Source organism: Chaetomium strumarium (assembly GCF_033439665.1).
Source record: "Chaetomium strumarium strain CBS 333.67 chromosome Unknown B0T15scaffold_5, whole genome shotgun sequence".
Taxonomy (NCBI): Eukaryota; Fungi; Ascomycota; class Sordariomycetes; order Sordariales; family Chaetomiaceae; genus Chaetomium; species Chaetomium strumarium.
Genome location: NW_026944433.1, coordinates 2,019,628 through 2,045,324, shown reverse-complemented (window position 1 = coordinate 2,045,324; position 25,697 = coordinate 2,019,628). Strand labels below are relative to the sequence as shown.

At 56.7% G+C, this 25,697-nt stretch overlaps 8 protein-coding genes and 1 non-coding gene across 9 annotated transcripts; 3 read left to right on the top strand and 6 right to left on the bottom strand.

The window, feature by feature from the left end:
* The first annotated feature begins 974 nt into the window (after positions 1-974).
* On the top strand, positions 975-1,073 carry B0T15DRAFT_t168. Its single transcript has one exon. It is a non-coding gene; the product is annotated as a tRNA-Ser (tRNA).
* Positions 1,074-1,981: 908 nt separating this feature from the next.
* B0T15DRAFT_436981 (NUC173 domain-containing protein) lies at positions 1,982-6,398 on the bottom strand. The gene is made up of 2 exons (XM_062865838.1): positions 6,278-6,398; positions 1,982-6,200 (listed from the first exon to the last, which is right to left on the bottom strand). The coding sequence occupies exons 1-2, from the start codon at positions 6,344-6,346 to the stop codon at positions 2,478-2,480; spliced, it is 3,792 nt and encodes a 1,263-aa protein (XP_062720290.1). The 5' UTR covers positions 6,347-6,398; the 3' UTR covers positions 1,982-2,477.
* A 27-nt stretch (positions 6,399-6,425) lies between these two features.
* Positions 6,426-7,971, bottom strand: B0T15DRAFT_536697 (soluble NSF attachment protein). The gene is made up of 4 exons (XM_062869568.1): positions 7,823-7,971; positions 7,628-7,751; positions 7,261-7,567; positions 6,426-7,202 (listed from the first exon to the last, which is right to left on the bottom strand). The coding sequence occupies exons 1-4, from the start codon at positions 7,853-7,855 to the stop codon at positions 6,788-6,790; spliced, it is 879 nt and encodes a 292-aa protein (XP_062720289.1). The 5' UTR covers positions 7,856-7,971; the 3' UTR covers positions 6,426-6,787.
* Positions 7,972-8,212: 241 nt separating this feature from the next.
* Positions 8,213-8,863, top strand: B0T15DRAFT_494964 (uncharacterized protein; the record flags this gene model as incomplete). The annotated part of the gene is made up of 1 exon (XM_062867067.1): positions 8,213-8,863. One exon carries the CDS (start codon positions 8,213-8,215, stop codon positions 8,861-8,863), a length of 651 nt encoding a protein of 216 aa, XP_062720288.1.
* Positions 8,864-9,275: 412 nt separating this feature from the next.
* B0T15DRAFT_399608 (uncharacterized protein) lies at positions 9,276-11,380 on the bottom strand (the record flags this gene model as incomplete). The annotated part of the gene is made up of 2 exons (XM_062865020.1): positions 9,276-10,888; positions 10,945-11,380. The coding sequence occupies 2 exons, from the start codon at positions 11,378-11,380 to the stop codon at positions 9,276-9,278; spliced, it is 2,049 nt and encodes a 682-aa protein (XP_062720287.1).
* A 1,881-nt stretch (positions 11,381-13,261) lies between these two features.
* Positions 13,262-13,846, top strand: B0T15DRAFT_512649 (phosphatase inhibitor-domain-containing protein; the record flags this gene model as incomplete). The annotated part of the gene is made up of 2 exons (XM_062867997.1): positions 13,262-13,463; positions 13,527-13,846. 2 exons carry the CDS (start codon positions 13,262-13,264, stop codon positions 13,844-13,846), a joined length of 522 nt encoding a protein of 173 aa, XP_062720286.1.
* An 811-nt stretch (positions 13,847-14,657) lies between these two features.
* B0T15DRAFT_243664 (AEX-3 domain-containing protein) lies at positions 14,658-18,730 on the bottom strand. The gene is made up of 3 exons (XM_062863099.1): positions 17,676-18,730; positions 15,286-17,586; positions 14,658-15,222 (listed from the first exon to the last, which is right to left on the bottom strand). Exons 1-3 carry the CDS (start codon positions 18,376-18,378, stop codon positions 14,753-14,755), a joined length of 3,474 nt encoding a protein of 1,157 aa, XP_062720285.1. The 5' UTR covers positions 18,379-18,730; the 3' UTR covers positions 14,658-14,752.
* Positions 18,731-21,656: 2,926 nt separating this feature from the next.
* Positions 21,657-23,095, bottom strand: B0T15DRAFT_243670 (uncharacterized protein). Its single transcript, XM_062863100.1, has 2 exons — positions 22,855-23,095; positions 21,657-22,800 (listed from the first exon to the last, which is right to left on the bottom strand). Exons 1-2 carry the CDS (start codon positions 22,923-22,925, stop codon positions 21,768-21,770), a joined length of 1,104 nt encoding a protein of 367 aa, XP_062720284.1. The 5' UTR covers positions 22,926-23,095; the 3' UTR covers positions 21,657-21,767.
* A 197-nt stretch (positions 23,096-23,292) lies between these two features.
* B0T15DRAFT_243614 (uncharacterized protein) lies at positions 23,293-25,696 on the bottom strand. The gene is made up of 7 exons (XM_062863098.1): positions 25,260-25,696; positions 24,953-25,185; positions 24,762-24,783; positions 24,417-24,694; positions 24,153-24,361; positions 23,567-24,104; positions 23,293-23,519 (listed from the first exon to the last, which is right to left on the bottom strand). Exons 1-7 carry the CDS (start codon positions 25,462-25,464, stop codon positions 23,496-23,498), a joined length of 1,509 nt encoding a protein of 502 aa, XP_062720283.1. The 5' UTR covers positions 25,465-25,696; the 3' UTR covers positions 23,293-23,495.
* Between the last annotated feature and the right edge of the window lies 1 nt (position 25,697).

Sequence of the window (25,697 nt, the reverse complement as noted above, 5' to 3'; positions counted from 1 at the left end):
GGCTCCAGTCATGGGTGTTCAGCTGGCTCGCAATCCGCGCCAGGCCCATCAGAGAATGCAGATCTCGATGCCGCCTCCCACCCGACCCGGGCCGCAATGCAGTTGAGCCTTCTTAATAACGAAGTGTTGTGGTGGCCCCTGTGGCCCTGTCCCCGCATGCTGCCCCTGGCATTCGAGAATGGAGACGGGAGCTTTTATCGGTGTGTTTCGACATCTGACTTACATGGGTTCGTCTTGCTCAGACATTTTCATGTGATATGGGGTTGCAGGTAGTCGCTCTGGAACTCCGCGCTGGACTAACTGACCCTGGAATGGCGCAAAGTTGGGAGCTTTGCTTGGTCGGTCATTTTCGCGCTCTATCAAGTTTTCTGGATTGGAAATCAGTGGTGGCGAGATAAAGTCAGCGGTTGTGGTCTTCAACGCGTGGCTCCTGACTTGTCAAAGCATTGCAGCCTGGTGTTTCATACACCACCACGATGAAGCCACAATGAAGTACAAGGGAGTCTTCAGGACTCAACTTCCATTGAAGTCCCACACTTGCTGCCCGGCTGCTCGGGAGGGCAATCCTCCAGCATGTCAATGCAAGCAAGAAGAGAATGGAACACTTGCAGCCAACCCAAGCTGCGCTGATAAAGCCCTGCAACCGTCACATGTTCGTTGTTCGTTCTTGGCTGGGAAGTGGGAACAGGCCGACAAAATCAACAATCGCCCAATCGCTGTAGTCCACATTGTCACCGGCTCCACTCATCTGGCCCTGACTCAGACTCTCGACTTCAGCAGCGCGCATTGCAGGGCTTACACTAAATCCTGCGATGAGGATCGGATGAAATGAACGTAGCGGAATCATGCTAATAAGCAGTTATTCGCAAGATGATTGTCTTGGACGCAGTTGTTGGAACTGGTCTGCGATTTTCTGATTGAGTGGGATAGCTATCTGGGTTGATATATTAGAAAAGCGCACTACTAACCAATAAGTCACTTTGGCGGAGTGGTTAACGCGCTGCCCTGCTAATTGACAGTTAGCTTGATAGGCAGTTCCCTCGGGAGCGTAGGTTCGAATCCTACAGGTGACGATTCTTCATGTTTTTTCTGACTTTATCATCAATGACGGACGGCGGATATCCGATTTGTTTTTTTGTTAGCTTTGTATCTATGTCGCTTATGAAGCACACCGACGCAAATGATGAGAAGAGTCTATGCTCGGAGTATGTAGAGAAAACTAGCCTTCTGTGGGTCTTGGGTATGACACCCGCGAAATAGAGGAGTCCGGGCACAACAACCACTAGTAGTTATGAATATCGCTCTACTCAGTACGGAGTATATCGCCCAACAGTACGCCGAGATCTCAAGCGAGCCATGTCAGGCATAATGAAAAGGTTGCCGCTGGGCTTCCTCCGGCCGCACTTCAGCCGGGGCACATCAACCTGTCTAAGGTGCCTCAAGGGTGCGTACGTTGCCTCCCCGGCAAGGACGGGAGTGGAGGTCGTCGAGGCCTACCTCCTAGGATATGCGCGGGATCATTCCAATGGATAGCTAAGACCTAGCACTCCGCATTCAACAGTTCTCTTTTGAACTTCTTGCTGCAGTGCAGTCCACCATGTATCGAAATGTCGAGGCCAAACGGGATCGCCCACTCATCGCGGGCCGTGAGAACACAGCCTGCTAGTAGCAATTCTTGAGACGCCAGTTTCTCTCTGCCGGGTGATACAACCCGATGCACACACAGCGACCGAAGTCCCTGAAACATCGGGCCTGAAATCTGCGTCCCCGGGTATTCAACTTTCATGGGGAGAAAAAGAGGAAAAGGGAGCAAAAGCTGGCGGGCTCGGCTTGTGGTTTAAATTTTGGTTTGGACGGTGGGGCTCTTGCGTACTGTGTGAAGCACAGTGTGACAGCAGGATCTAGAATTCTAGATCTTACTGTGTACTCAAAAGGAACCACACATCGAAGACCAGAGTGGGTCGCCTTACTATGTCGCCCACCTGACCTTCACCACCGCCATAGAACAGGAATCAGCTATTTACTATACTTTCATTTACATCAATCACGACTCACCACCTATTCACGAGCTCTGAACTCACGAAGTCCAACTGAAGGAGGTCATGACCACCGATTCCCGAGCCACTACGGTACCTACTAGTACTCCCTCGCCATGGAATATTCCTAGTACATCTCGGGCGGGTGCAAAGTCCTTCTTTCTGAATATGACTAATCATAACTCTTTTCTTGCTCGAACTGTCTGTGCGGGGCTGCTGCATAGGCATTCTGCTTTTACCTATTTTCATTGGCGTTGTTGAGAAGCGATAATTGGTGACGTTTGGTAGAAGGGGTTCTCTTGCATTGTTTTGTAAACAGCTTTGATACCCCTACGAACAATACTGTTTTGCCTACCGAACCCCAACTCCAGAGAACAGTCATAGACATAGCATCAAATCAACCTTGCAAATCATAAAGCAGCCCTACAGAACCCCCGATGCTCATGACCTCCCTTTCCCGCCTTTGCTGACCCGGCTTCCATGAATAGCCGGACCCCTTCTCTTTTCCTGCCCCAGCCCCCTCCTACCCACAGCAGCGGAAATCCCGCCCTTTCCGCCCCTACCTGAGCCTCCTCTCCCCTTGCCAAATCCACCGCCACCGCCTCTCCCCCTAGCATCGCCTCCACCCCTCCTCCTGTTACCGCCCGCTTTATTATCCCTGAACGCCTTGGCAGCAGCACCCTCATCAATCTCCATCCCGCCATCACTCTCGTCATCATCGTCGTCGTCCGCATTCTTCCTTCCCCGGTTCCACTTGAGCTTGCCGCGCAGGCCGCGCCGTGGGATGTCCTTGCCCTTGAGCGCAGCGACATAGGCGCCCACTCCGCTCTCCTCCTCCCCACCACCACCGGCGGCCGGGGTATCAATATCCATCGCCGCCTCGTCATCGTCTCCGCCCAGGATGAGCTTCCCGTCCGCGTCCGTCTTGGCCTTCGTCTTCTTGCCAGTCTTCTTTAGCTTGCTCGGCTTGGTGGTGGAGATGTTGGCGAGCGCATTCCGGTCAAGCAGGTCAAGCGGCTCGTCCTCGTCCTCGAGGATATAGGCGCTGCCGCCCTTCTGCGCCGCGCCCTTCCGCTTCTGTCTGCGGCCGGTCATCTCGACGTCTGAGTCGTCCGAGTGGGACTGGCCTGACTCCTCGTCGTCGCTGCTGTAGAGTGCTTGGTCGTACTCGCTCTCGAAGCGGCCCTTGCGCTTGCCAGCTTGCTCGGGGTCAGACTCATCCCCGGCGTCCTTCGCTGCCTCCTTCTTCCGCTTGCTGCGTTCTTTGGTCTTCCGGATGTTGGTGATCAGCTTGCGGTCGGCTTCGGGGCAGTGCTTGTTAACAATGTCGACGCCGAAGCGGCGCACCATGCGCTCGAGGATGTGTTTGACCTTGGACCGGAAGTGGCCCTTGTGCTCGTGGCTCCAGACCATGACGTTGGGGATCAAGGTGGCGAGGCGCGGTTGCATCAAATCGGCGGGCAGACTGATGACGCATACCTTGATGAAGCCAAGCACACTCTTCACGATTTCGCGGTTGTTGGAGGTCAGAAACAGGTCCATGGTTTGCACCAGGTCGGCCAGGGTTTCTTTGCTAAGCGCCTCGCGGAACTCATAGAGCACGCGGGTGATGGCGGTGACGGACGCCGAGATCATGTGGGGAGTGCTGCCCGCGAGCCCGGCGCTGACCATGGTCAAGTACTCCTCTATGGAAGCTTTCGCCATTGGCGCATCTTTGGGCATGTGCGGCACCTTGCTGTTGTCAATCAAGGCTCCGTACGCAGCCACCATCTTGTGACCCATCAGGACCAGCAGGTCGAATGCTGTCGTCCGGGCCTTTTCATTGTTCTCTTTGCAGCCGATGACGACCTCCGAGAGTATGGAGGGAATGAAGTGGAGGGATGTATCGGGAATGAAGGGTATCAGAGCCGCAATTGCAGCGAGGCGCTCACGCCTAGCGGGCGCGGACACCTTCTCGGCACTAGACAGAATAAGCGTTTGAAGCTCTGCGCTTCTTTGCTCAAGCGCGACCTTGCCGGTTTCCGAGTCGGCTAGCCGCGGGATCAACTTATAGGCCTTCTTCTGCAGCTGCGGGTCGTCGTCCTTGAACACCACGAGTGATGCGATCTTGAAAAGGGCCTCGAAACTCTCCCTTGCCAGGTAAACCGACATGGTGACCACGAGGTCCATCAGCGTGTGTGCGGTGGAAGGCACCTGTTCACCGTTCTGCTGGTTCTTCGGCTTCTCGATGGGTTCTTGGAGAGCTACAGCGAGCTTCTCACACACGAGGTCGAACGTTTCCATGAGCCGCGCTGGGGGAATGATGCTGAGGTACGAGTTGATTGTCTGCAAAACAGGGCCCCGTTTCTGGGGCAACGTCGTGCTGTAGACGTTGAAGAGCACGGCAAGGAAATCGGCAGCAAACGTCGTCCCCAGATACGCGAGGTTCCTTTGCGCGGTCTCCTTCGTGACTCTGCTCTGCAGAACCGGGTCCTCTTCGTCAGACGCCGAGGCTACGGCCTGGTTCGACTCCACAAGCGCCTTGAGTGCACGGCAGACATCGAGCCGTAACTCGACTTGCTCGTAGAGCAAGACCGTCAACATCTCGGCAAAACCTTTGTCGAAAGCCTCCACAAGATCCAACGGCAAATCGCAGTATCCCGGGAGGATGGACCATATTTGCTGCACGACCGTCTCAAAGATCTTGACCTCCATCGTCTTGGCAGCGGTGCCGTGGTCCAGCACCCGCTGGAACATGGTTGCGCTCAAGGGCACAAACTCGGTTTTGAAATGTGCCAGGTTGGTGTTCGAGGTGTAGTCACGTAGAAGGGGGAGCATCCACGCCCTGCCTGGCTGGCCTTTGGCTGGCTTGGCCAGATTCAGGGGTAAGACGTTCAGCACAGCCTCGGGACCCATTGCTCTGATCGCCTTCCCGAGTACTTCGTCAGCTTCCTGCTTCCCTGTGAAGGACTCGTTGCCTCGCATCTCGCCGATGCTCTTCGTGATGCCAAGGAGGTGAGGTGCAGATTGCCAGCGTAGCGCATCAAACATGGCGCCGATAACGTTGAAGGTTTCAAGCCATGCTGCTTGGTATTTCACAGTGAGCAGACCCTCGGCCGTGTTCACAAGCTGCTGAATAACCTTTTCGTCGTATATTGATGGCTCCACGAGTACCTGCCTGGGGACACAGTTCGCCATAAACGAGACCAAGCATTCCGAGGCGGAGATCCGGATGTTTTTTGCTTCGGACTCGAGATACGTAGCCACCATGTTGAAAGGCTCCAGCAGTTCCTGGAACGTCTCCTCCGGCGAAATCTGCGCCGAGACGTCGTACGCTCTTGATAGAATGGCGATCCATGGTGGGAGTAGTTGGGTGTCGTTCGGGGCCGGGCGCAGCTCCTTGATGATTTCGAGTAACCTCGGCAGCTTGGCCGAGGCAACCTCATCCGCCATCCCCTCAAAGATCATTTCGAAGATGTCGAACACGGACATGCTCATATGCTCGTTTCCAGAACGGGCGATGCCGAGAAGCAGCTCGCACAGAGACTCTATCTTCTTGCTGGGCCATCCACCGCTTGCAGACGCTACGGTCTTGACCAGTTGAAGCGCATGAATCAGCTCTGGATCATGAATGCCTTCTGACCCCTTCTTTTCCTTCCTCAACTGGGCAGCCTTTTCCGCCAGCGCTTTCAGGCTCATCATAGCCGTCTCAGCGCACATGGCGGCGGCGGGATGGTCAAGGGACGGACTCGGTGGCGGGTTCTTAAGGACCTTCCTCAACGCTTCTTGTGCCCTCTTCCGCACCTTCGGGCGGGGATCAAGGGCAAAGCTCAACAGGCCGCCCACTGCCCGCCGTGGACCGACCACGGCGGCGCTCATTTCCCAAGCCGCCGCATCCTGAGCGAGCAATAACCCCTCCAAGCAACCAATCGATGATCTGATCAAGGGTGCGTCGGCGTCTGGTTGAGATAGTACTGGTGCTAGTAGGGTGAGGATCTGCGTGAACTTGGCGCGGAGGAGAGGCTCGGGCGCGAAAGGGGTGACGACATCGAGGAGATAAACGACTGGATGCGTAAGGGTCTTGTTGTCTAGCAGGCTGAGGAGCGCTGCAAAGTAAGCTGTCGGGGTAGGTACGGTGTTGCGCTCCTTGAACACTGACTCGACACCCTCGAGAACGGTGGCGGTCTGCAGCCATGATCAGTGTATAGGTCTCGAGACATAGGGAACGAAAACTAGAAAGAAGAAGAGCATATGGAACTCACCTGCTTCTGATTCTGCAGATTCGGAGACCTGATCTTTTCGAGCTTCTCTTTTAGCGAAGGAGAAGCCATTTTGGCGGTTCCGCGTCGGGTTCGCTGTAAGTCGAGGCAGCTCACGGTGTCTTACAAGTCGAGAAATTTCGGGGCGGCATCCAAAAAAGTTGGGCGTTATCATTTATCAGTTTGCAACCCCACCTCAATGGGCAAAGGCGATAAGGGTCAAAGGGTGGCAGACAGAGATCAGGGTTGTCTATTGGCGGACTTTCCCCTGCAAAAACGCCCTTGGGCCCCCTTCCTAGCCCCTGGACTATGTGAATAAGTCAGGCAGTAGTATACTAGTACTGAGCCTGGCGATGAAAAGGTGATCAGGAAAAGGAATCGCCTCACACCACACTCTATTTCACCACAGTATCATAGCCAGACCGTCGGGTGCTCAAAAACCGGAAACCCCAAACGAGATGATATACATCCCCTTCCGAATCCCAAACGCCAGAACAGCAACCAATCAAAATCTCACGAGAATTCGCTATCAGCCTCCTCGATCTGGTTTTTGACCCTGACCAGAATCTCCGTCTTCCACTTGTCAAGCCGGCTCATCTGATCATACGCATAGAGCTTGTCGGTGAACACTTCCTGATTTCCCGCTTCGATAGCCTCGATCAGATCCGACAGGAGCTGGCACTCGCGCTGGCCCGCAAACGACGGGTCTTTCTCCATGTACCTCTCCAGATTGCGACGGGCACTAACGAGGTCTTTGGTTGCTAGGATGCAGAGCCCTGCCTTGAACCAGTAGTCCTTGACCGAGTACTTCATCAAGTGGTTCTCGAGCGACGAATCGGCCACCTTCTCGAAGTTTTGCACCGCTTTGTAGTAGTCGCCTTCGAGTGCTGCGATGTCTGCTTCTTTCAGCCAGAGCTTGTTCGCTAGCCTGTGGCCAAGGTCAGCTGGTGCGAGCACAGATAGCAGCAGCTGAAGGGCCCACTCACGCTTTTGCCCCGTCCTCCTCGTACCAGTGCGCCGCTTGACGGTAGAACTCCATCGCCTGCTTGCGGTCGCCTACCTCCACCTCCAGTAATTCCGCAACGTTCTCTAGGTGAGTTGCGGCCCGCCGGAAGTTGCCCTTTGCCTGGTATCGTTCGATGGCCGCCTTGATGCAACGCACCGCGTCGTTGGGGTATTCTTTCTTGTAGACCTTGAAGGCGTCCACCATTATGTTCGCCGCATCATCCGGCTCGTTTAGCTTCTCCCTGTGAATTTTTGCTGCTTGCTCGAAAGCTTGGCCGGCCTCCCTGTCTGTGGCCTGACGTTAGGTGTATGGTTGTGACCGAGGGCCGAGAGCGCGCAGCTACGTACTCATCTTCTCCAACCTGTAGGCATTACCCGCCTGGATGTAGAGCTCAGCCGCATTCTGGTACTTGTCTTCCTTGTTGCTGAAGAAGCTAAATCCTCCAGATGCACTCTGGAGCGTTTTCTTTGCCTGTATACCTAGCGGTTCAGCAGCTGACATGACGAGGTGCTTCGTGGCGGGGTTGAGGAGGGAGAGCGCACCTTCTCCTCAAGAGCGCGCGGGTCGAGAGCCATGATGCCGTTTGCGTACGTAGCCTCAGCACGTGAAAACAGCTTCGTTGTAGGGTTGAGAAACGGGAATGTGAGGCTCGGGTCCGGATGTTACGTACTATGTACTGTGCTGTCCGACGGTACCGGGCTTCGGGGCTATGACAAGGCGGGGCGTCAGCTGTGGGCCAACGGTTGCAGGTCCGCGGGAGCCGGAGCTTTATGATGCCTGAGCTATACCATTTCCGGACCAGACTATCCCTAAACAAGCTAGCACTGCGAATTGATCGCGAACGTCGATTTGATCCAACTTTCCCGTCTCCAAAAAGCGCCGGCTCGTCTCAGAATCAACCACACGCCAGCAAGAGACCTGGCCTCGCCAGCATGACCAGCCCACGCCTCCCCCTATCCCGCCTCGCGCGTCGGCGCCTCCCGCTCTCCCGGCCCCCCACCCGCTATTACTCCTCCTCAACACCACCACCGCCATCCCCTAGACCGCAACACGATCCCGTCGCGCTGCTCTCCCAACCAACGTGGTCCATCCGCACCCTCATCCCGCCAAGCTCCCCCAGCAACACCCCTTTAACAGCGCCCAACTCCACCCCAGAAGAAGAAATCACACCCGCTCAGCTATCACACCTCCTCCGCCTCTCCGCGCTCCCACAGCCCTCCACGCCGCAGGAAACTCGCCGCATGCTGGCCACGCTCCACGCGCAGCTGCACTTCGTGCGCGACATACAGCGCGTGAACACGGACGGTGTCGAGCCGCTGTCGTCGATCCGCGACGAGACGGCCGAGGGGATGCGGGCGGCGACCATCACGGTGGACACGCTCAAGTCAGCATTGGCGGAGGAGGAGGTGTATGGACGGTGCAGACGACCCCGTAGAAGGAGGAGGAGAGGGGACCAAAAGAAGGAAGTCGTGGATGGGGCGGGAGTCGAGGACTGGGATGTGTTGGGGTGTGCCAGCGAGAAGGTGGGGAGGTATTTCGTTGTTCGAAGTGGGAGTGGGAAGAAGGAGGAGGAAGAGGATTGATGGGGAGTCGAAAAGAAGAGTAAGGGGACGGAGTTTCGTGGGAAGAAAAGAGCGCAAAATCGGAGGACGGGCTTACTCTAGACTGAAGGAGGTTGAAATGCGGTCTGGGCTTTCGGGATCTCCAAATGCTACTACCGAAAAGAGACTCCTTTCAGGAGCTGGGGTTGAAGACTGAACACGGAGATGGCTGGCTCAGGCCAAATCATCATGATTAACGTGATGCGATGTTAGTTTTGTCTCCCCTAAGATGACGCCCGTCAGGGCTGAGCGCCGAATACTAATACATGTGGACAGATAGATACCATAGTCGCAGCTAAGTAGGTATCTCCCGCCTTGCCCGCTCTCTTCGGCTCTCCAACAAGACTTCGCCTCATACACAAACTCTACAATCCTGGGCGACAACCTGCTCCTTTCAACCGACTTTCTTCTTGTTCTTTTTACGCATGCGGGTGCTGATAACACCCGCATCGTTCTCCTTCTGAAGATCCGCCCTACCCGACTCAACGGCATTCCGTCGCTCCTCGTGCTTCCGGAGTTTCTCTTCATGGAACGACAGCTCCGCTTCGGCCCGGGCGATCTGTTCCCTATCAACATCATCCCAGCCGATATGACGCAGGATGCTGCCGACGAGGAATTGGTATCTGGGGTGGATACTGATCTCAGCAGTGACATCGACGTTTTCGATACCTTCAACCCCGGTGACGCGCTGCAGTCCTGCCAGGCCGAACTCGATGCTGCTGGTCCGATACAGGAACCCCAGGAGGTAGTCACTCTCCGAATAGACGTTGACCAAACGCCCCGAAACCACGCTTTTCATGGCACACCACGCCATGGGGTCTGATGGTGCAGGCGTCCCCATCAGGACGGCATTCTCGACGAGCCCGAACGCACGCCTCTCAGCCAGGCACATCAAGCAGGAATAAACGGCGCGGGCACCCAGACTGTAACCGATCAGCGAAACTCCGCGCTCGCCCTGTGCTTTGCCCATGATGACGTCGGCAAGAGCAGCGCCAAGCTTGTCGGCTCGGACCATGCCGTTGTTCCAGTTATTGTCGATGATCTTGCTAATCTTGAGGAGGCCGGCGGGCCAGCGACCATCGGCCAGGTTGGCGAAAACTGGCCCAGCCTGGTTAGCCTTCACTGAAGGGTGGTTTGAGGAACTGGAGCGGGGCTCACTGGTCCGAGCCATGATCTCCTTCTTCGCCATGGACCACGCCGCGCTCCTCACGAGTGTATCGAACGACGAGCCCAGCTTGGTCAGCGTCTCCAATTCCCAGCGAACGGCATAAACCTCGCTGCGTCCGCCCAAACACCTCCAGTGGTTGGCAGGGTCCTCGGCCTTACTCGCCAGCCAACCGCCGACGCCGAGGACGACCCGGAGACGACGACTCTCCGGGGCAATCTTACCGATCTCGAGACGGTCTTCGATCGAACCACGGAGCGGTATGAAGGCGAAGTCACCTACGTCCTTCAAATAATGCTCCATCATCTTGCCGTTGGCTCGTGAGCCGGTGATGGCGAACAAAGTTCCCACAACCAGAGCGTTGTCACTCATCGTTCCAAGTAGTCCGGCGGCAGCTGTGCTTGGGATGCTAGCTGCTCCTAGAACCGATCCGATACCTGCCTCTGCGAGTGGCCCGGCAAGGCCGCCAGCTACTCCGCCGGTAGGGATCACCAGGGAAGCCTTCCACTTCTTAACGGTCTTGCCATCCTCAGTCTTCTTTGGCGCCAGAAGTTCCGGCGGGATGGATTTGGCGACTTGAGACAACGCTTGGCCCACGCGAACCTCGTCCTCTGCTAGAATACGAAGCGGCAGATGCAGAGAGGAGGCGACGTGCAGGAGCAGCACACGAGTGTAGGCGTTGTAGCCCTCTAGTGAGAGCAGGAGGAGGACCAATGCATGCAGCAGGAGGCACCGCTTCTCCGCCTCCATCGAGGACAGCGACGTCGGGGTCGGCGGGTAGAGCTGCATCAGTCCGGGATCGGCTTCCAGAGTGACTGCCGGGGTAGCTGGGACCTTTGGACCTGCCGTATGGTCAGTCAGAAAGCAGACTTCCGGGTGGCTCATGCGTGGCGCCTACCGGTCGATTTGCCTTTCCTGTTCAGCGGCGGCCGCTTTTTTGATCCAGAGGATGGATGGCCGTTTTGACCAGGCTGGACGTCCGGGCTCTTTTTGATCGAGATCTCGCCGACTCTGCGATGGACAACTGTCTGCCACTTCTTGAAGTGCTGCAAGGCCTCCTTTTTCAGCTCCTGGAGCCGCGGGGTAGCGGTGTTCTCGGTTGGCTTATCGGCAGTGGGGGTGTCGGCGTCCCGCTTGTCTCTAGCCCGGCCCGCCTTCTTGGAGCGGCTGGGCTTAACGTTCTCCTTCTGACTTCCTCGGACGTCGCTCAATGGATCGCTGAGGTTCAGGTCCTTGAGGTAATATGGCAGTTGGTCCCAGAAGGCGACACGCGAGGGTTGGGCATCGTCAGTGTTGGGAACGGGATCAAAGAGTCGAGTGACATGGTTCTCCATAGTCTCCGTCACCTTGGTTATGAGTGCGCTCAGCTCAGTTTTCTCGGCAGGATTCAGCACGGAGCTGAAATCAGCCTCACGCCTCAGCGTGTTGGATCTGGCTTTACCGCCAGGAGGCATGTCGGTGGTGTCGGTGGTGTCGCCGTAGGTTGTCTGGTCGGTTGTTACCTTCGCCTTCTCCTTCTCGGGAGATGCTGGGTCATTTGTCTCGAGAGACTGCGGGCAGCCTTTAAGGTCATCCATTTTCAGAACAGGAAGGGACCTGCGGGACCTGGTGATTGCCTGCTCTGGCTTAGGTCGAGAAGTGGCGGCACATGCGGCGAATCGCGCGGTCCGCTGGCCGTGGACAACAAGGAAAGAAGGCAGTCGCAGCTGCCCTGGTTGTAACCGACTTTCGCAGACTTGCGGAACCTCACGGTGGAAACGAATGAATGTGGAGCGTCACTGCCCTTTAAACGACGACGACCAGCTTCACCCTTCCAGAAATGGAGGTACGCAAGCCATTCACTCAACTTCTCATGTGGAGTTGACTGTTTGCAGCGCCGGGAAGCTGCTTGCCTTCTGCGGTGAGGACTGATCCCCGGATGGCATCTCCCCTAAGGGCCGTCAGGGCGACTTGTTCACAGTGCGAGCACCTTCCGCGAGCAGATTAATGAAGGGCAGCCGGCGGTAACAGCAATGCTGAGTGAGGTTCTCGACCCAGAGTGGCGGAAAGGAAAGTGGTCACAGCGCTGGCCTGGGAAGCGCAAGGCCTTCTCGAGTAACCAAGCGATCAGCCGACGTTGTTCAGGAAATAGCATTGGTGTCACAATCACAATCACTTCGCTTGGCTACAACAAGAAACACTCAATTGGATATTCTTCTACCTGCGCGTGTTCAGATGAACACGGGTTTGGGACGAAAACAGATGCTAACTGACGGGGCAGTCTTGCGTGTGAGCCCAAACGGAGACTAACCTCACTTTAGCCCACGCAACAGATATCAGCAGAATCGCAACACTGGGTACTCGCAAGGCAGATCCTAGATGAGGAAATGGTTGTAGCCATAATGCAGCTGGTGAGAAGCAATAGAACTCCGCATCAAAGTTGACAATCTCAAACGCGCCTTTTTTATACACGAGTATAGCCGTTGATAGTACTACTAGTACCTCTACCTAACATGGGGTGACAGCCTGAGCCATGGGGCTCAAGTTCATGCCAATCAAGATGCAAGGCAGCCTTTGTGCACAGCCTAAGGGCGTGCAACATTGAGATTAAGGTGCGGGTAGCTACAACGTCCTCCTGGGTTCATTGAGAACCTTCTTAGAAGCTATCATGTGGTATTATTTTTAAAGATATCCGGGTGCCTTTGTCATGCAGGTGTTCATGCGTCGTTTGATGTCCGGCTGCCCTGGCTCCGCCTGGCCAAGCCCTGGGCTGGCCTGAGACAACCTAGGCGAGCCGGGGTCGGGTGTTTCCAGAAATCTGGGGTCGGTTCCCGATCGACGCCCCACCGCCATTGTCCGTGCGCTGCTTAATATCCGTATGTTGACGTTGTTCCCATCCACGCCATCAAACCCGAATTCTTGGCTACAGCAACCACGCTCTTTCGGACCGTCGATAGAACCTGGCACCACCCCGCTTTTGGCAGTCCACAAATCTACCACTTTGCTGTCTAGTTCTAGCAAAAGCTGAATACAAGATCGACATTCTGACCGAGAGCAACCACGGGACTTTTCTTGTGATCGGCCGCAGCGACGGGCAACTTTGACAGATTAGTCGGGTAAGCGACGAGAGCAACCACGACTTAAGCGGCTTAACGTTAACTCACGACCGCAGCATCGAGTAGAGACGGCCTCACACGCAGGAGCTACCAGCGCACTCTACGTTCTAGCAGCACAAGATGGCGTCTCTAACCCCGCAGCAACTCCCACAGCCAGCCCCCACCCGGACCGAAACCGCGACTCCATCTACCGCGCAACAGACCCAGACACAACCACAAGCTATTCTCCGTTTGCGGGGAGCTCGCGCACCATCATCTCGGAAAGTGAAATGGCGGGAGGACGTGATAGATAATGAAGGGCTGAACAAGAAGAAATCAAAAGGTGGATAGCAGCCCCGTTGTCCTCCAGTCTGGCATACGAACAAGGTGACTGACAAACAGGCAGTATGCTGTATCTACCACCGCCCGCGGGACGTGGATGAATCTAGCGACGAATCTTCCTCTTCCGACTCTTCCGATTCCGACTCCGACTCCGACGGTGCGCGAAAAGGCCATGATGCCGATGGGACCAGGCGAGGTCATGACTGTGACGGGCACCACCACCACTACTCGCATGGAAGGGCGAGGGACTCAGGAGGGCACCAAAGAAGGAAGCGGCAGCCGAGTCCGAACGCATACGAAAAGATGCCGCGGTACAAACCTAAAAAGGACGAGACTGGCGGCAATGGTGGCAACGGGCAGGGTGGGCCGACACAGAAGATCTGAAGCGGGTATGGTAGAGGGAATCGGGATAGAGGGAGTTGGGTTAGGCATGGGAAGCATTTACTCGGCGTGGATCATCCATGGGTTTTGTATTTGGAGGCGTAAGGCCCAGGTTTGTTGGGTTACCGGAGATGGCTTAGGTGTACCGCTCAGAACGGCTGCGAAGATTTCACCGCCCTGGACAGCAAGCCGTGATAGATAGCACGTCTCGTCTTTGCTGATCTGTATAAACGAGTTTCAAGCCGTCCTGAGTTGGCCTTCCATATTACCTACCATCTTGCCTCCGGGTTATCATCCAGCCACTGAAGCAGTCGTTCCACGGGCCGGGGCGCTGCAGTGAGGACCACCTACTATTGCTCTTTGTTCCGCTGGTACAATACAAGACCACCCTCCTCGTCTAACGGAAACCTAGGTAGTAACCCCTAGCTCAATGCTGCTCAACTGTTGCGAGTATCCGTTCTTGTGCTATGTCCGTTCCATTCCACCCATGCCAGCCCATTCCAAAGAATAAAGATTACAATGCTTATCGTACAAACAAGATTACATTGTCCGTCCGTTTCTTCGCATTCTTCCCTTTGATGAAGCCCCCCTGGAGTTATCGAAACGAACGGAATGAGCCACCACTTTGCCAGAATCGGAGGGCCAACCCCCTCGATGCATTGCTGGCTGCTTGGTTTCCCCCTTTTCCCAACACACACGGGTCCCGGACAATATTGTGACAGTCTCTGCTTTGGTCGACAATCAAGCCACCTACCGGTCACCAACTTTACCCCTTTTTTACCCACTTCCTCGGCAATACAATCTCCGCCACCATGATGATCTGACGTGACCTGCCCTGATAAAGATGAGCAAGCGCAACCTCCTCGTCGACTCCCTTCAAACTCTCCTTCAATGATGACACCCGTCACCCTATTGCGGCACGCTAAAATCCGGCGTCGGCGGTCCCAACATACTAGCGACTTGCTTCCGGACCAGGCCCCTAACCCTGCCCTGTTCAGGCCGCGGCACACCTTGGATCGCCCTCGGCTCCCTCATCAGGCTGGGATCGAGGCGCAAGGGGACGCGCGTGATGACGGTCCGGTAGTCACCGTTGAACTTGGCCGAGGGCACGGGGACCGAGGCTGTGCGCCAGATGTGATCGGTCGTGTCGGATAGGTAACCGGGAGCCTTTACCTGGCGATTCGCGGAGGGTGCGGCGCTGAAGCCGCCGCCGCCTAGGTAGCCGCCGTGGGAGGCGCGGAGGGTGGAAAGGCGGGAGAGGCCCGCGGAAAATGCGGGGCGGCCGCGGGCCTTCTTCGCGATGAGGATCTCGTCGAAGAGGCGGATTGCCGGGTCTGAGGCGGGCTGGCGCTCGCGCTCGTGGATGAATTCGTTGAATGCTACGGTGAACCTTTGTTAGCTTGGCGACGGCGCAAGGCTTTTTGGATAGGATGAGTGCGTACCTTGCGTGTCCCTCATCATGGTAGCGTACTCTTGCTGGTCGTAGGGCAGGCTGCGGATGAATCCATCCATGTCAAACGCGTACAGTTGGCCGTTGGACTTTTGCTCCCGGGATGGCCGGCCGAGGTGCTTGCGGTAGGTGTACAACAGACTGGCCAGGCAGCGGACAAATGCCGCTCGGACCCGGTCGGGATGGAACGCCTCGGGGCAGACCAAGGATACGAATCCCAAGCAGCGGTTGTGAGCCAGGCAGTTGCATCCGCTGCACTTGTAGAGACCATCCCCTTCAGACCGGTCCTCGCAGACTGTGCAAGTTGAGTTGCCCTCGGACGCGTTCCACTGGAAGCAGTGGCCCTCCACCCAGACCGTGTTCTCTGTGTTCTTTACCGGTTGGACTGTCATGCTTGGCATGATGGTTGAGGCGGCGATGGTCGACTGCGCGTAGGTCGAAGGAGCATAGCCTCCAAACGAGGATTGCGAGTCGATGGAGATCGCGGAAATGGACAGGTTCTGGCTGTGCCCGTTCAGGAACGGGAGGCTTGGCCGGTGCACCGGTCCATGGTGCCGGTCCACGTTGAACGACGAGCTGCGCCTAGACTTCTCGTCGAAATGCCCGGACCGCTTCTCCTTGAGGGTCTGAGCGAACCCAGAGTCGCTCCGTGACACGGGCGTCGTGGGCATTGGCGGGAAATTCATCGAGACCGGCGACACGGACGAAGGCGGGCTGCCTTTGCTTGATTTCGCGGTGGGCGGCCGGTCCAGTTTGCTGGGATCAGCCTTGGCCTTTGCGAAGGCGTTGAGGAGGGGCGTGCGGATAGAGCTCGGCGGATCTGGTTCACCGAATGTGGACGAGTTCTGTATCACCCACTTGCCCAGTGAGCTCTTGACGGGGCTAGGGTTGAAAATCGCCTCGTTCTCGGCCGAATACGCGTCGTAGGGAAATGCTTCGACGGCATAGGGTGGTGGCCCTGGGGTGACCCCGTACCGAAGACGGTGAGGAGCAGCTACCTGAAGCAAGGACAGGAGCTTTCGACGGTGCTGCCGCGGCAGGCTGACAGGATGTGCCGTGGCGTCGATGAGGTCCCGGTCGAGATCGACAAGAACGTAGTCGTCGTCAGGAAGCTCAATCTTGTCGTATCGTCTCTCCACTCCCACGATGTAAGGGCATGGCGCTTCGAGGGCGGAGATGAGCCGGGCGGGCAGGACGGGGATGAAGATGCTCGCCCATTTCAAGGGGTAGAGGAGGTTGGCTAGCGCATGGCACGCAAGGTGCAACATTCCGGTGTGTGACGAGAGGAAGATGATGCGAGCTTCGGACATGGCGTACTCGAACAGGAGTACGATATTCTCCAGCGAGAGACACCTGAAGAGGGCATACAGATCGATGCTCCGCGATCCCGGTATTTCGTTGACTGCCTCCGAGCGCGCGTAAAGCCGCAGCTCACGCACGCTCAACTCCACCTGGGTCAGCGAGCTCAACGGGCTGAAAGCCTCGGTGCAGAGGTTGACGACGTAGCGCTCTAGGGGCTGCCACCGCCCGACCTTGGGAGAGCTTGGCGGGATCCGCAACACAGCGCCGTCGGTCATGGGAACCACAACCGCTCGGAGCCACTCCTTCCAGAAGCCCATCTTGGAGGGGTCCCTGCCGAGGATCCCAAACGCTCGTGGCGTCCAGAGACCCGTCTCGCCCGCGGTGAGACCGTCGATCTTGGACGCGGCGCCGTGCCTCAGAGGCCGCAACATCTCGGTCATGAGCGCGATCTTCTCCTCCACGGCACTGATCTGTTCGTCGAGCGATTCTCTGGCCGCCGACCCCGAGGGCACAGTACCCAGTTTCGCAAGGAGTTGAGAGAGATGTGCTCGCTCTGCAGCGAGGCGGCCGCCCAGACTGGCAGCGAGCTCCCTTTCCTCGTTGCTCATGTGTCTTTGCCGCCACCGCTCGCACCGCTTCTCAACCTCTTCAGCCACCTCCGCCGTCAGCGCCGTCCAGACAATGATGGTGATGCCATAGATCTTGGAGTTGTCATCCGACGTCATGGTAAACCCGTGCCAGGTCGAGCGCGGCCGCTCGTCGGAGGACACGATCTGGATGTCGTTCGGGAAAGCGAACATGGGCACGTAGTCGGGGAATTTACCCCTCCTGGCCAGCTCGTCCGCCGAGGCATCTCGTTGGGGATATCTATCAAGCAGGACAGGCTCGAACCGTCGTTTGAGCGGATGCATGTCAGGGTCCAAGTTCAACGGCTCGGGAGGGGGGATGACAGAGTTGTAGTTGCTCAGGCGCTTGGCCGTTCGGATCGAAGCTACAAAACGCGGCAGTCAGTATGGGTGACGGGCTGGAGATGCCAGGGTCACAGAGAAGCAGAGCGCTTGTTTCTCGACCCGTACATACCTGTCCTTGGAGGCATGGGCTGCTTCCTCACACTGCTCATGTCCCTAAAACTCATCTTGCGCCGGATGCTGCCACGGATGCTTCGCAGAGGGCTCTTCCTCCCATTCTGATCGGCGTCCTCGGCCCTGAGCTTCTCTGTTCTCGGGTTCACCATCGGCGGCCTCGACTGGATTCTTGCGCCCGCACTGAAGGTTAGATCGTCAAGAAAGTCCTCCCGCTCGGCAGCGAATTTGAGGAGCGCCTTGTCAAAGTCGAAGTCGGGGGGTACCCCGTCGAACCCAATGCCCTCCCCTCCGCCGAAGCCATTCAGTCCGAGGGCAGTATTGCCATTAGTGTTGCTGTCGGTGTTATTAGTGCCAAGATCCGGCGGTGGTATTGGTCGAATGGTTGCACTGCTCCGGTTGCTCCTGGTGTTTCCGTCGTCCTCCTCCGAGATCCGGCCCTCGCCGCCAGAAAGCGAGGGAGACAGTGAGAGCTTGGAGACGGTAGAGAGGCGGTTAGCCGAGTTCTGACGGGAATGCCGAGCCGTGGCTCTCGAAGGGGTGGCTACCGAGCTGTCGGTATCCTCTCCCTCGCCATCCTCTACAATCGTATCGTCTAATTGTTGAGGCTGTATGGGGTCCAGGTCATCATCGTATTTGATGTGCTCTATCCCGGCGATCCAGAAGTAATCGGCAAGAGGGGTGGAGGAGTTATTGGCCATAATGCATCCCTCTCCCAGCGGGCGTACTGTTTACTTTGCTACTCAGTATCCGATTCCTTCAATCTTGTTCCCTGGCCTCAACGCCCTGCCAGCTGAATTGCTGTCACCGGTGGTTGGGTCGGTTCTCGGTATCGTGGGCGCCGAGGGTACTATCGCTATCCGAAGTTCGAGAAAGTCGTGCACGTGGTGTCGTCCGAGACCACGAACTTGTGCAACCGCGTAAAGACCGAACAACACCGCGCTCCGCCGACGGGGGCCGTGTAGTGCACAGTACCAGGCCAAGTCCCAAGTCCCAGGGCAGACAGTGGCCGAAAGTGACGGTGAGCCACGATGTGTGAGGTGCGAGACTGCTTGGAGCCGGTGGGACGAGCCACCTAAATTCGGAGAATTGCGACGAGAATTCCCACTTAAACTGGGGTTCGTATCGACCGCGCCGTTCTGCCAAGGTGCACCCGGTAGAATGGAAGATGTGGTGTTTGGAAGCACCAAGTTGCAATCGCCGTGGGAATCTCGACCTTTTTTTTCCCCCTAGGTTCCAGGTTGTTTTCTCATGGGCTTGGGTTGGATTGCCTCTTGTCTGCATTTAGGCCTGATGTTGACCCCTGTAATTGAGCTGCAGGAGGTGCGGCACACACTCGCGAGCCCCTGCATTCTTAGTGTGGGTAGTTAACCCCGGCCGACTTGCTGCTGCATCGGGTGTTTATTATGCAGGCCCAACAAACCTCCTGTGGATTGATGGGAATTGCTATTGCTGGACACGAACTTAGTTATCGTTAGTCAGTCCAAATCACTCTCATCTCCCTCAAATCAGGCATCCACCTGTAGTAGGTAGTTACAGGATAAGGAACTTTAAAATCCAGACTCTCGCGACTCATTCCAGGTCTCTGGGAAGTACCGCCCCCGCCGTTTAGCGTGAAGTCCCTGGCGGGGCGATGCTGCGCATTGCTCAGGGCCACGGTCGACTAAATAAGTGGAGGAAGCTACGCATTGCCTGAACTAAGGGGTTCCAGGCAGTGCTTGGATGGATGTGATGTTTTCCGAGCAGCAATGGAGTCGCCCGTACCTATCACCAGTCCCCCACGAAATAAATAATGGCAACACTTCAAGGTTCGCCGGTTACCGAACGTTTGGGATCGTCGACATTTCATTTAAAGCTTTCCGAGCCATTGAATAAAGAAAGCCGTGCCCCAGGATACACATGTGGGTGCGTTATTTATCTGATCTGTTTCGACCTCAGTTTATTCGCAACCCGAGGCACTCTCGGCCCCTCGGGTTGGATCAAACAATTGATATGGAGGGGTGTCTGGGGAAGAGTATCAACTTATCAAGGTAACCTAGCTAAAGGTTCCCAAACGGGACCACACCTCGCCGATCGAAAGCAACGACAAGACACCAAGAAAAATTGGGGTTGCCGAGCCCTTCCACTCATTGTTCACATTTTCCCGTCGTGGACGGTCACGGACTTCCTCCGTCTCCGATCTGTTGACAATGACGCGAGTGCTTGACTGCATTGTTCCTGAAGAAGGCAAGCGGTTGGACCTGTCTTTGGGTCATTGGCCACTGCATGTCGACCATGTTGGAAGTCTGGAATGGCTGCAGACAGGGCCTCATCCTGCAGCCAATAGGCCGGATGAGGTTCGGAGCAGAGCAGAAAGGAGTGAGCGAATCCGAGCCGTCGCTGGCAGAACTGCAAGAGGCTGTTTTGAGCGTTGGGTGCCACATGGCAGCGCCATGTCGTTCCTGTCTTTCGGTCTCGGACGACGGCCCGCATCCTTGCGTTGAAGACCCAGCTTTCCAACAAATGAACCAGCTCCCACCAGCGAGGACTGGGCCTCACGATGCAATGCGCTATCTTACCGTCACACTGCATGGAGCCTTCCTCGACCGCCATTTCTCCTGTGCCGTCGAAGCAACTGATGCCGTCTACTCCTTCGGTGATAGCAAGCGGCAGCACATAACTACACCGGAAATACAGTGGTAGTGATAGGCCTCGGTTTGCTCACGACATCCCTGCAAGCGCCGCCAACCGGCTCATACGAAGGGTTGCTGCATTGCTTCAGCTCCGAGCAGGTCGGCAGAACGGCCGTTGACCCTGGCAGCGTGTAGTCACCTCCCAAAGAGTGTCGTCGACGATCAGTCCCGATACGGATTCGTGGGATGCAACCTTCCTCGGTAGGAGCAGGGGTCTCTAGAGGCTGTGTGGACATGTGGGGGAGAAGCTTCAGATCAGTCCCTGGATTGTTGATCGCCCATCGTCATGATCGTTGCTCCACGGTCACTGCAGCTGCCCCACTGACCGGCTAAACTTGGGAAATCACCATTCTGCTGATCAAGGCCTGCGTGATAATGTTGATCATTGGCATCGGCTTTCTCTCGTTCTCCTCGTTACGAGCAGAATCGGCAGAACACACGCAACGCATCCGGCGGTAGTAGTCACTGCTGTGTATCCCCAAGATCCAACCGCGTCCCAGCCAATGAAGACAATTATTTCCGTCCTCCTCCCCTGGTACGCACCAGGTGACAACAGGTGCGGCATAACACAGCGTTTGCCCAGACGGCAGAAAGGGCTCGAAGCCGCCGCTCTGTCTGATCACGGACACGGTCACGGGAAGGAACTTCCGAAAACCTGGTTCACCTTCCATCTCGTGCCGCACTAGCCTCCGTCGCAAGGATCCTTGCTATAACTAGTTAGCTAACCTAAGCTTACGCCGCTATTGACCTGGGCTCGCATCATGAGTCGCGTGCTATGTATAGTAGGGGCGCGTGCAACTGTAGGATCCCGACGGGATCTAACTCCACTTTGAACGACACAGATCTGTATCCTGTGGCAAGCCATGACTGCAAGAATTCTGGAGGGAAGCGTCGACAAGCACTTCGAAGTCCACAGAAGGCTGGTGATGGTTCCAATATGACAGAGGCGGCTCCCTGGTGCTGAAAGCATCAGACACTGCATGACTGTGAAACCTGTGTAACCACAATAATATCGAACGGACGTTGAGCCGGCCGGCTAAGATCATGGTTACGTCCCGAGTGTTCGGGCAGCTGGGACAAAGAACACTATGTAAACACCGGGAACTACGTAATCTACCTAGGTAGGTATCGTTCAGAGTGGCCTGGCCGGATGCTCTTGCACAGTGGATATAGTCTAAAGGCGACGAACAGCCCATCGGCCGGCCGGAAGGACGTTAAAAGAGAAGGTGATCGAGGGGCTAATGTTTCTATACCCGCAGACGGAATGCGTGATAGAGACACCACAAAGAGCTGAACTCGGCGTCTGCTCTCCATTTATGGGAGCCCTCTCCGTTTCGTAATCCCAATCGACCATTGGCTCCTAAGCGGGATTGGAGAGCACCCTCACAGCGATTCTCATTTCCCATTCCCTCGGCCTGTCAACCTTCCCTCTTCTCCCTCGCCTTCACAGACCGCGTCCCAAGCTTCCCCGTCGACAAGAATCCACGATTTCCCATCTCACTCCGCCACCCGATCTGCAATATCCCAAACAGCACGCGGCCCTCTACCTCCTTCGCCGCCCCCTTCTCCTCCTCCTCAATAACAAAACAGACCTGCTCCGTCTCTCCAGGCTGCAGCACCGGCTTTCTCGGCCTCCTCTCTCTCCTCCCATCGTCCCCTGCCTCCATTCGCCCTGTCTCGTCACCATCATCACCCGCCGCCCAATCCCAATTCCAGTTACAGTCCTCATACCCCAGCCCGTCCTCCAGCTCCAAGCCAACCTTCTCCAGCAGGATCCCCTCCTCGCTACAGTTCTCCAGCTGCGCCTCCAGCACCCACCGTCTCTGACCTCCGTCTCCGGCGGGCAGAACGCCGGGCTTCGTCCGCACGATGAGCGACGCCTTGCAGATGAACTGGTACAGCTTGCGGAAGGTGCGCGTGCGGCCCGACAACTCGCTCGCCTCGTAGTAGGAGACGGTCACGCCCAGCACGTGGTTGCCCTCTTCCTTGAGATCGAAGGACAGGACGCGCTGCAGGGAGGTGTTCGGGGAGAGGTCCACTCCGGTATTATTGTTCGCACTCTCGGTGACGTTGGGGTCGGCAGGGTACAGTGCGAGTTTCGTTGCTGCGGTCGAGGAGGGCGTCTTCATCTCTGCTTCGATGCGCACGTCGCGGATGCTCTTCGGCGGCGCTGCCGCGCCGTTGTTGTCGGGGATGTCATGGTTCGCGCAGAGGGTGCAGCTGAAGGTTTCGCCGACGTAGGCGGAGCCGAACGACGGCGGAAGGTTGAGGATGGGGCTCAGCGCGAAGGGGGTTGGGTTCGTCGGTGGAATCGCGGTGCTGTTAATATTGTTGCTGCCGACGCCATTGGGGCTGTAGGCTAGGGAGGCCGGGACGGGCGCTGGGTGGGATAGTGGGGGGAAGAAGGGCGGTTGGACGGGGTACTGCGCGACGAGGGATGGCCGTGACAAACTGCAGTGTTTTAGTAGGTACCACGACTTTACCAGCAACGAAGCCCAAACTCACCGCAGTACCTTCAGGGACACCGAATGTGGCTCCTTGACCGCGTCGTGGGAAGGGTATCGTTGATGGCTCATTGTGGGCGTGTAATGCGATGGTGTTGCGGGGCACTACTTCAAGCCGGCCCGGGTGTTTCCCACTACAAAGCCCCACTCACGCTGCTGGGGGTATGGTACAATACAATACAATATCGAGAATGCATAGTGTGGTACAGCACTGCTAGTAGTAGTACACTATACTAAGGCAAAGTACCTAGGTGCCGAGTTTATTAGTAGGAGCCCCCGCCATTTAAATCGGTATGCCAGGTTGCGCCTAGACGGTGAACGACCGAGGCGGCTCGACAACTAACAGCCAACGGCTAACCTACTGTAACCGGTCATATGCTTCCGTCGGATAGATCACACATGCCCGGCTACGCCAAGGTGACTAGATAGGTAGGTATCTTGTCGCAAACTAGGTAATCTACAGTGCATGGCTACAACTACAATAAGTTGCGACAACGGGAGAACAGAAGACCGTTCGGTATATGCGGCCGATCTTCAAATGCCTAAGATCGCTCGTCCGAAAAAGTCTAGACATTTCTTAAGGCGATCATGTCGTCGGGTGTAGCGCGCAAATCGTCAACGCTGAGCCGTAACGCACACAGCTCAGAGCCCGGGGGGCGGGGGCACCTAGGATATGTTAGCCATAGCGGGTGAGCATCAAGAAGCTGACTTACAGCACTATAGCCACTTGCACCCGGCGGTCCGGAAGGGGGTGGCGGTGGGGGCGCTGCGGATGGAGGAGGAGGGGGAGGTGCTGCCTCGCTCGGCGGCGGAGGCGGCGGGGAGGCGGAGGCGCCCGGAGCAGCAACAGCAGCGCCTCCCTGCTGTGCGGCTTGAGCAGCCGCCCATTGCTGATACATCTGAACGTAGGCTTGGTAGCCACCGTAGGCGGCGTACGGGTCGGCGCCGTAATACTGAGCGTACTGCGCGGCGTAGTCAGCCGCTGATGCCGGAGTGTTAGTCGACGAAGGCGGCGACGCTGAAGGGCCAGTGCCGGGGGCAGGGGAGTTGCTGTAGCTGTGGCCGCTGTTCTGGTGATGGTTGTCTCTATTGTAGCCATGATACGAGTCACCGCCGCCGCGACCGCCATATCCTCCGCCACCGTAGCTGCGAGGTGGACGGCTCTTGAACTCCTCGTACTGCTCTCTGACATTTGCCAGCAGGTCCTCGCAGAGCTCCTTGGCCTTCTCGACCATTTTCGGATCCGGACCCCTGGAGGAAGTCAGCAAGGATCTACCAACCGAATTAGGGGGGACGTACGCAACATGCAAAAACATGTCTTCGTCGCTCTCGCGGCCGGTCGACGCTTCCATGTAGCCTGAGCCGCGGCCCTTGATCTGAACGCGGCAGCCCGTCTCTTGCTGGATGTGCTTGACGTAGGCTCCGCCATGTCCCACAACCTGGGCACGGAGGTTGAAGCCCGGCACCGGCTCAAGACCAATCGGGATCTTCTCCTCGGGCCATTTGCGCTGTACACGGTTAGGCATTGTGCTGCGGGATGTATAACACACACCGGCGACTTACTCGGCCAAACTCATCGCGCTCAACCGGCTGCTGTTCTTGGTCCCGGCGGCGGAAACGCCGTTCATCGACAAGCTGGGGCAGCTCCTGCTTCATCAGCTCCTCAATCTTCGCAACGGCCTTCTCAAGGCCTTCCTTTGTCGTACTCGTAACATGAAGATACAAAGGTGGGTTCTGTGAAACTGTTAGCCGGACCGTACAGCAGCCGAGCCGGGTGTCATGTCGTACCGAGGGAGTAGCCATGTTCTTGTCGGGATAGTAGCTTCCACGTGTGGTAACATCTTTTTGAATATCAACTAGTCAATCGGCGTCCTCTAACAGTAGTTGAAGGTGGAAGGTTGGGCGTACCAGCACCAGTCTCTTCTTTGATCTAAATCAAGCAGCCGAGGTCAGCAGATGCAAAAGAGGGTGTGCCTGTGCGAGCTATCATGCTTCAAGTAAGCAAGACTGTCCCGCACAAGAGCGTCATGAAGAGCAGCCATCGATATCATGGCAGGAGCGCTGATGACGGATCAGTGCGATAACCAAAGAGTAATTACCATTTTCTGAGTCGAGCCCTTTGTAAGCAGGTATCGATTGCGCAAGTCGTTAACCTCGATATCCTTGATGTAGTCACCATCCGCGATATACATCTCCCCGTTGATGGTGCTGGGACCCGGGGCAGACGCAGCATTGCTGCTAGTCACGCTGCTCGCACGAACAGGCGGAACGTCGACATGCTGGATCCCCTTTCGGGCTTGGAGCTCGGCATTGATCCGGGCGGCGGCGGCAGCTGCAGGCCAAGGTCAGACACAGGGAATCATACAACGACATAACCTGCCGGGAGCAACGGGGAGGGGATCTTACCCGCAGCGGCCGCGGGGTCAACCGGAGGAGACTTGGACATGCTGGGCGTGTCGCGCGACCGTGGGAGAGGGCTGCGCTCGCGCTGAGACTCAGGCTTGCGAGCCGGAGGAGAGCGGGAACGGCGGTCGAATCGGGAGCGCCGAGGTTCGGGCTCGGTTTGATCGAAGCGAGAGCGCTTCGCGCTGCGTCTCTCAGCGTCATCCATTGCGCGCAATCCCAGCGGAAACGGTGTGTTAGCAGGTCACTCGATGAAATAATGATCGATGGTAACCGCTATGAAAGCTGGTAGGGCTGGGCGATAGCTTTAGTAGTTTTGTTGATGATTCACAAAAGATCGGAATAACCTAGGGCAGCACGTGTTGCTGACAGTGCGGATTGGATCTTTGCATAGACGCGCTGGGAAAAGTTTAAATCCACGAGGCTGTCAGGAGCCTCGCC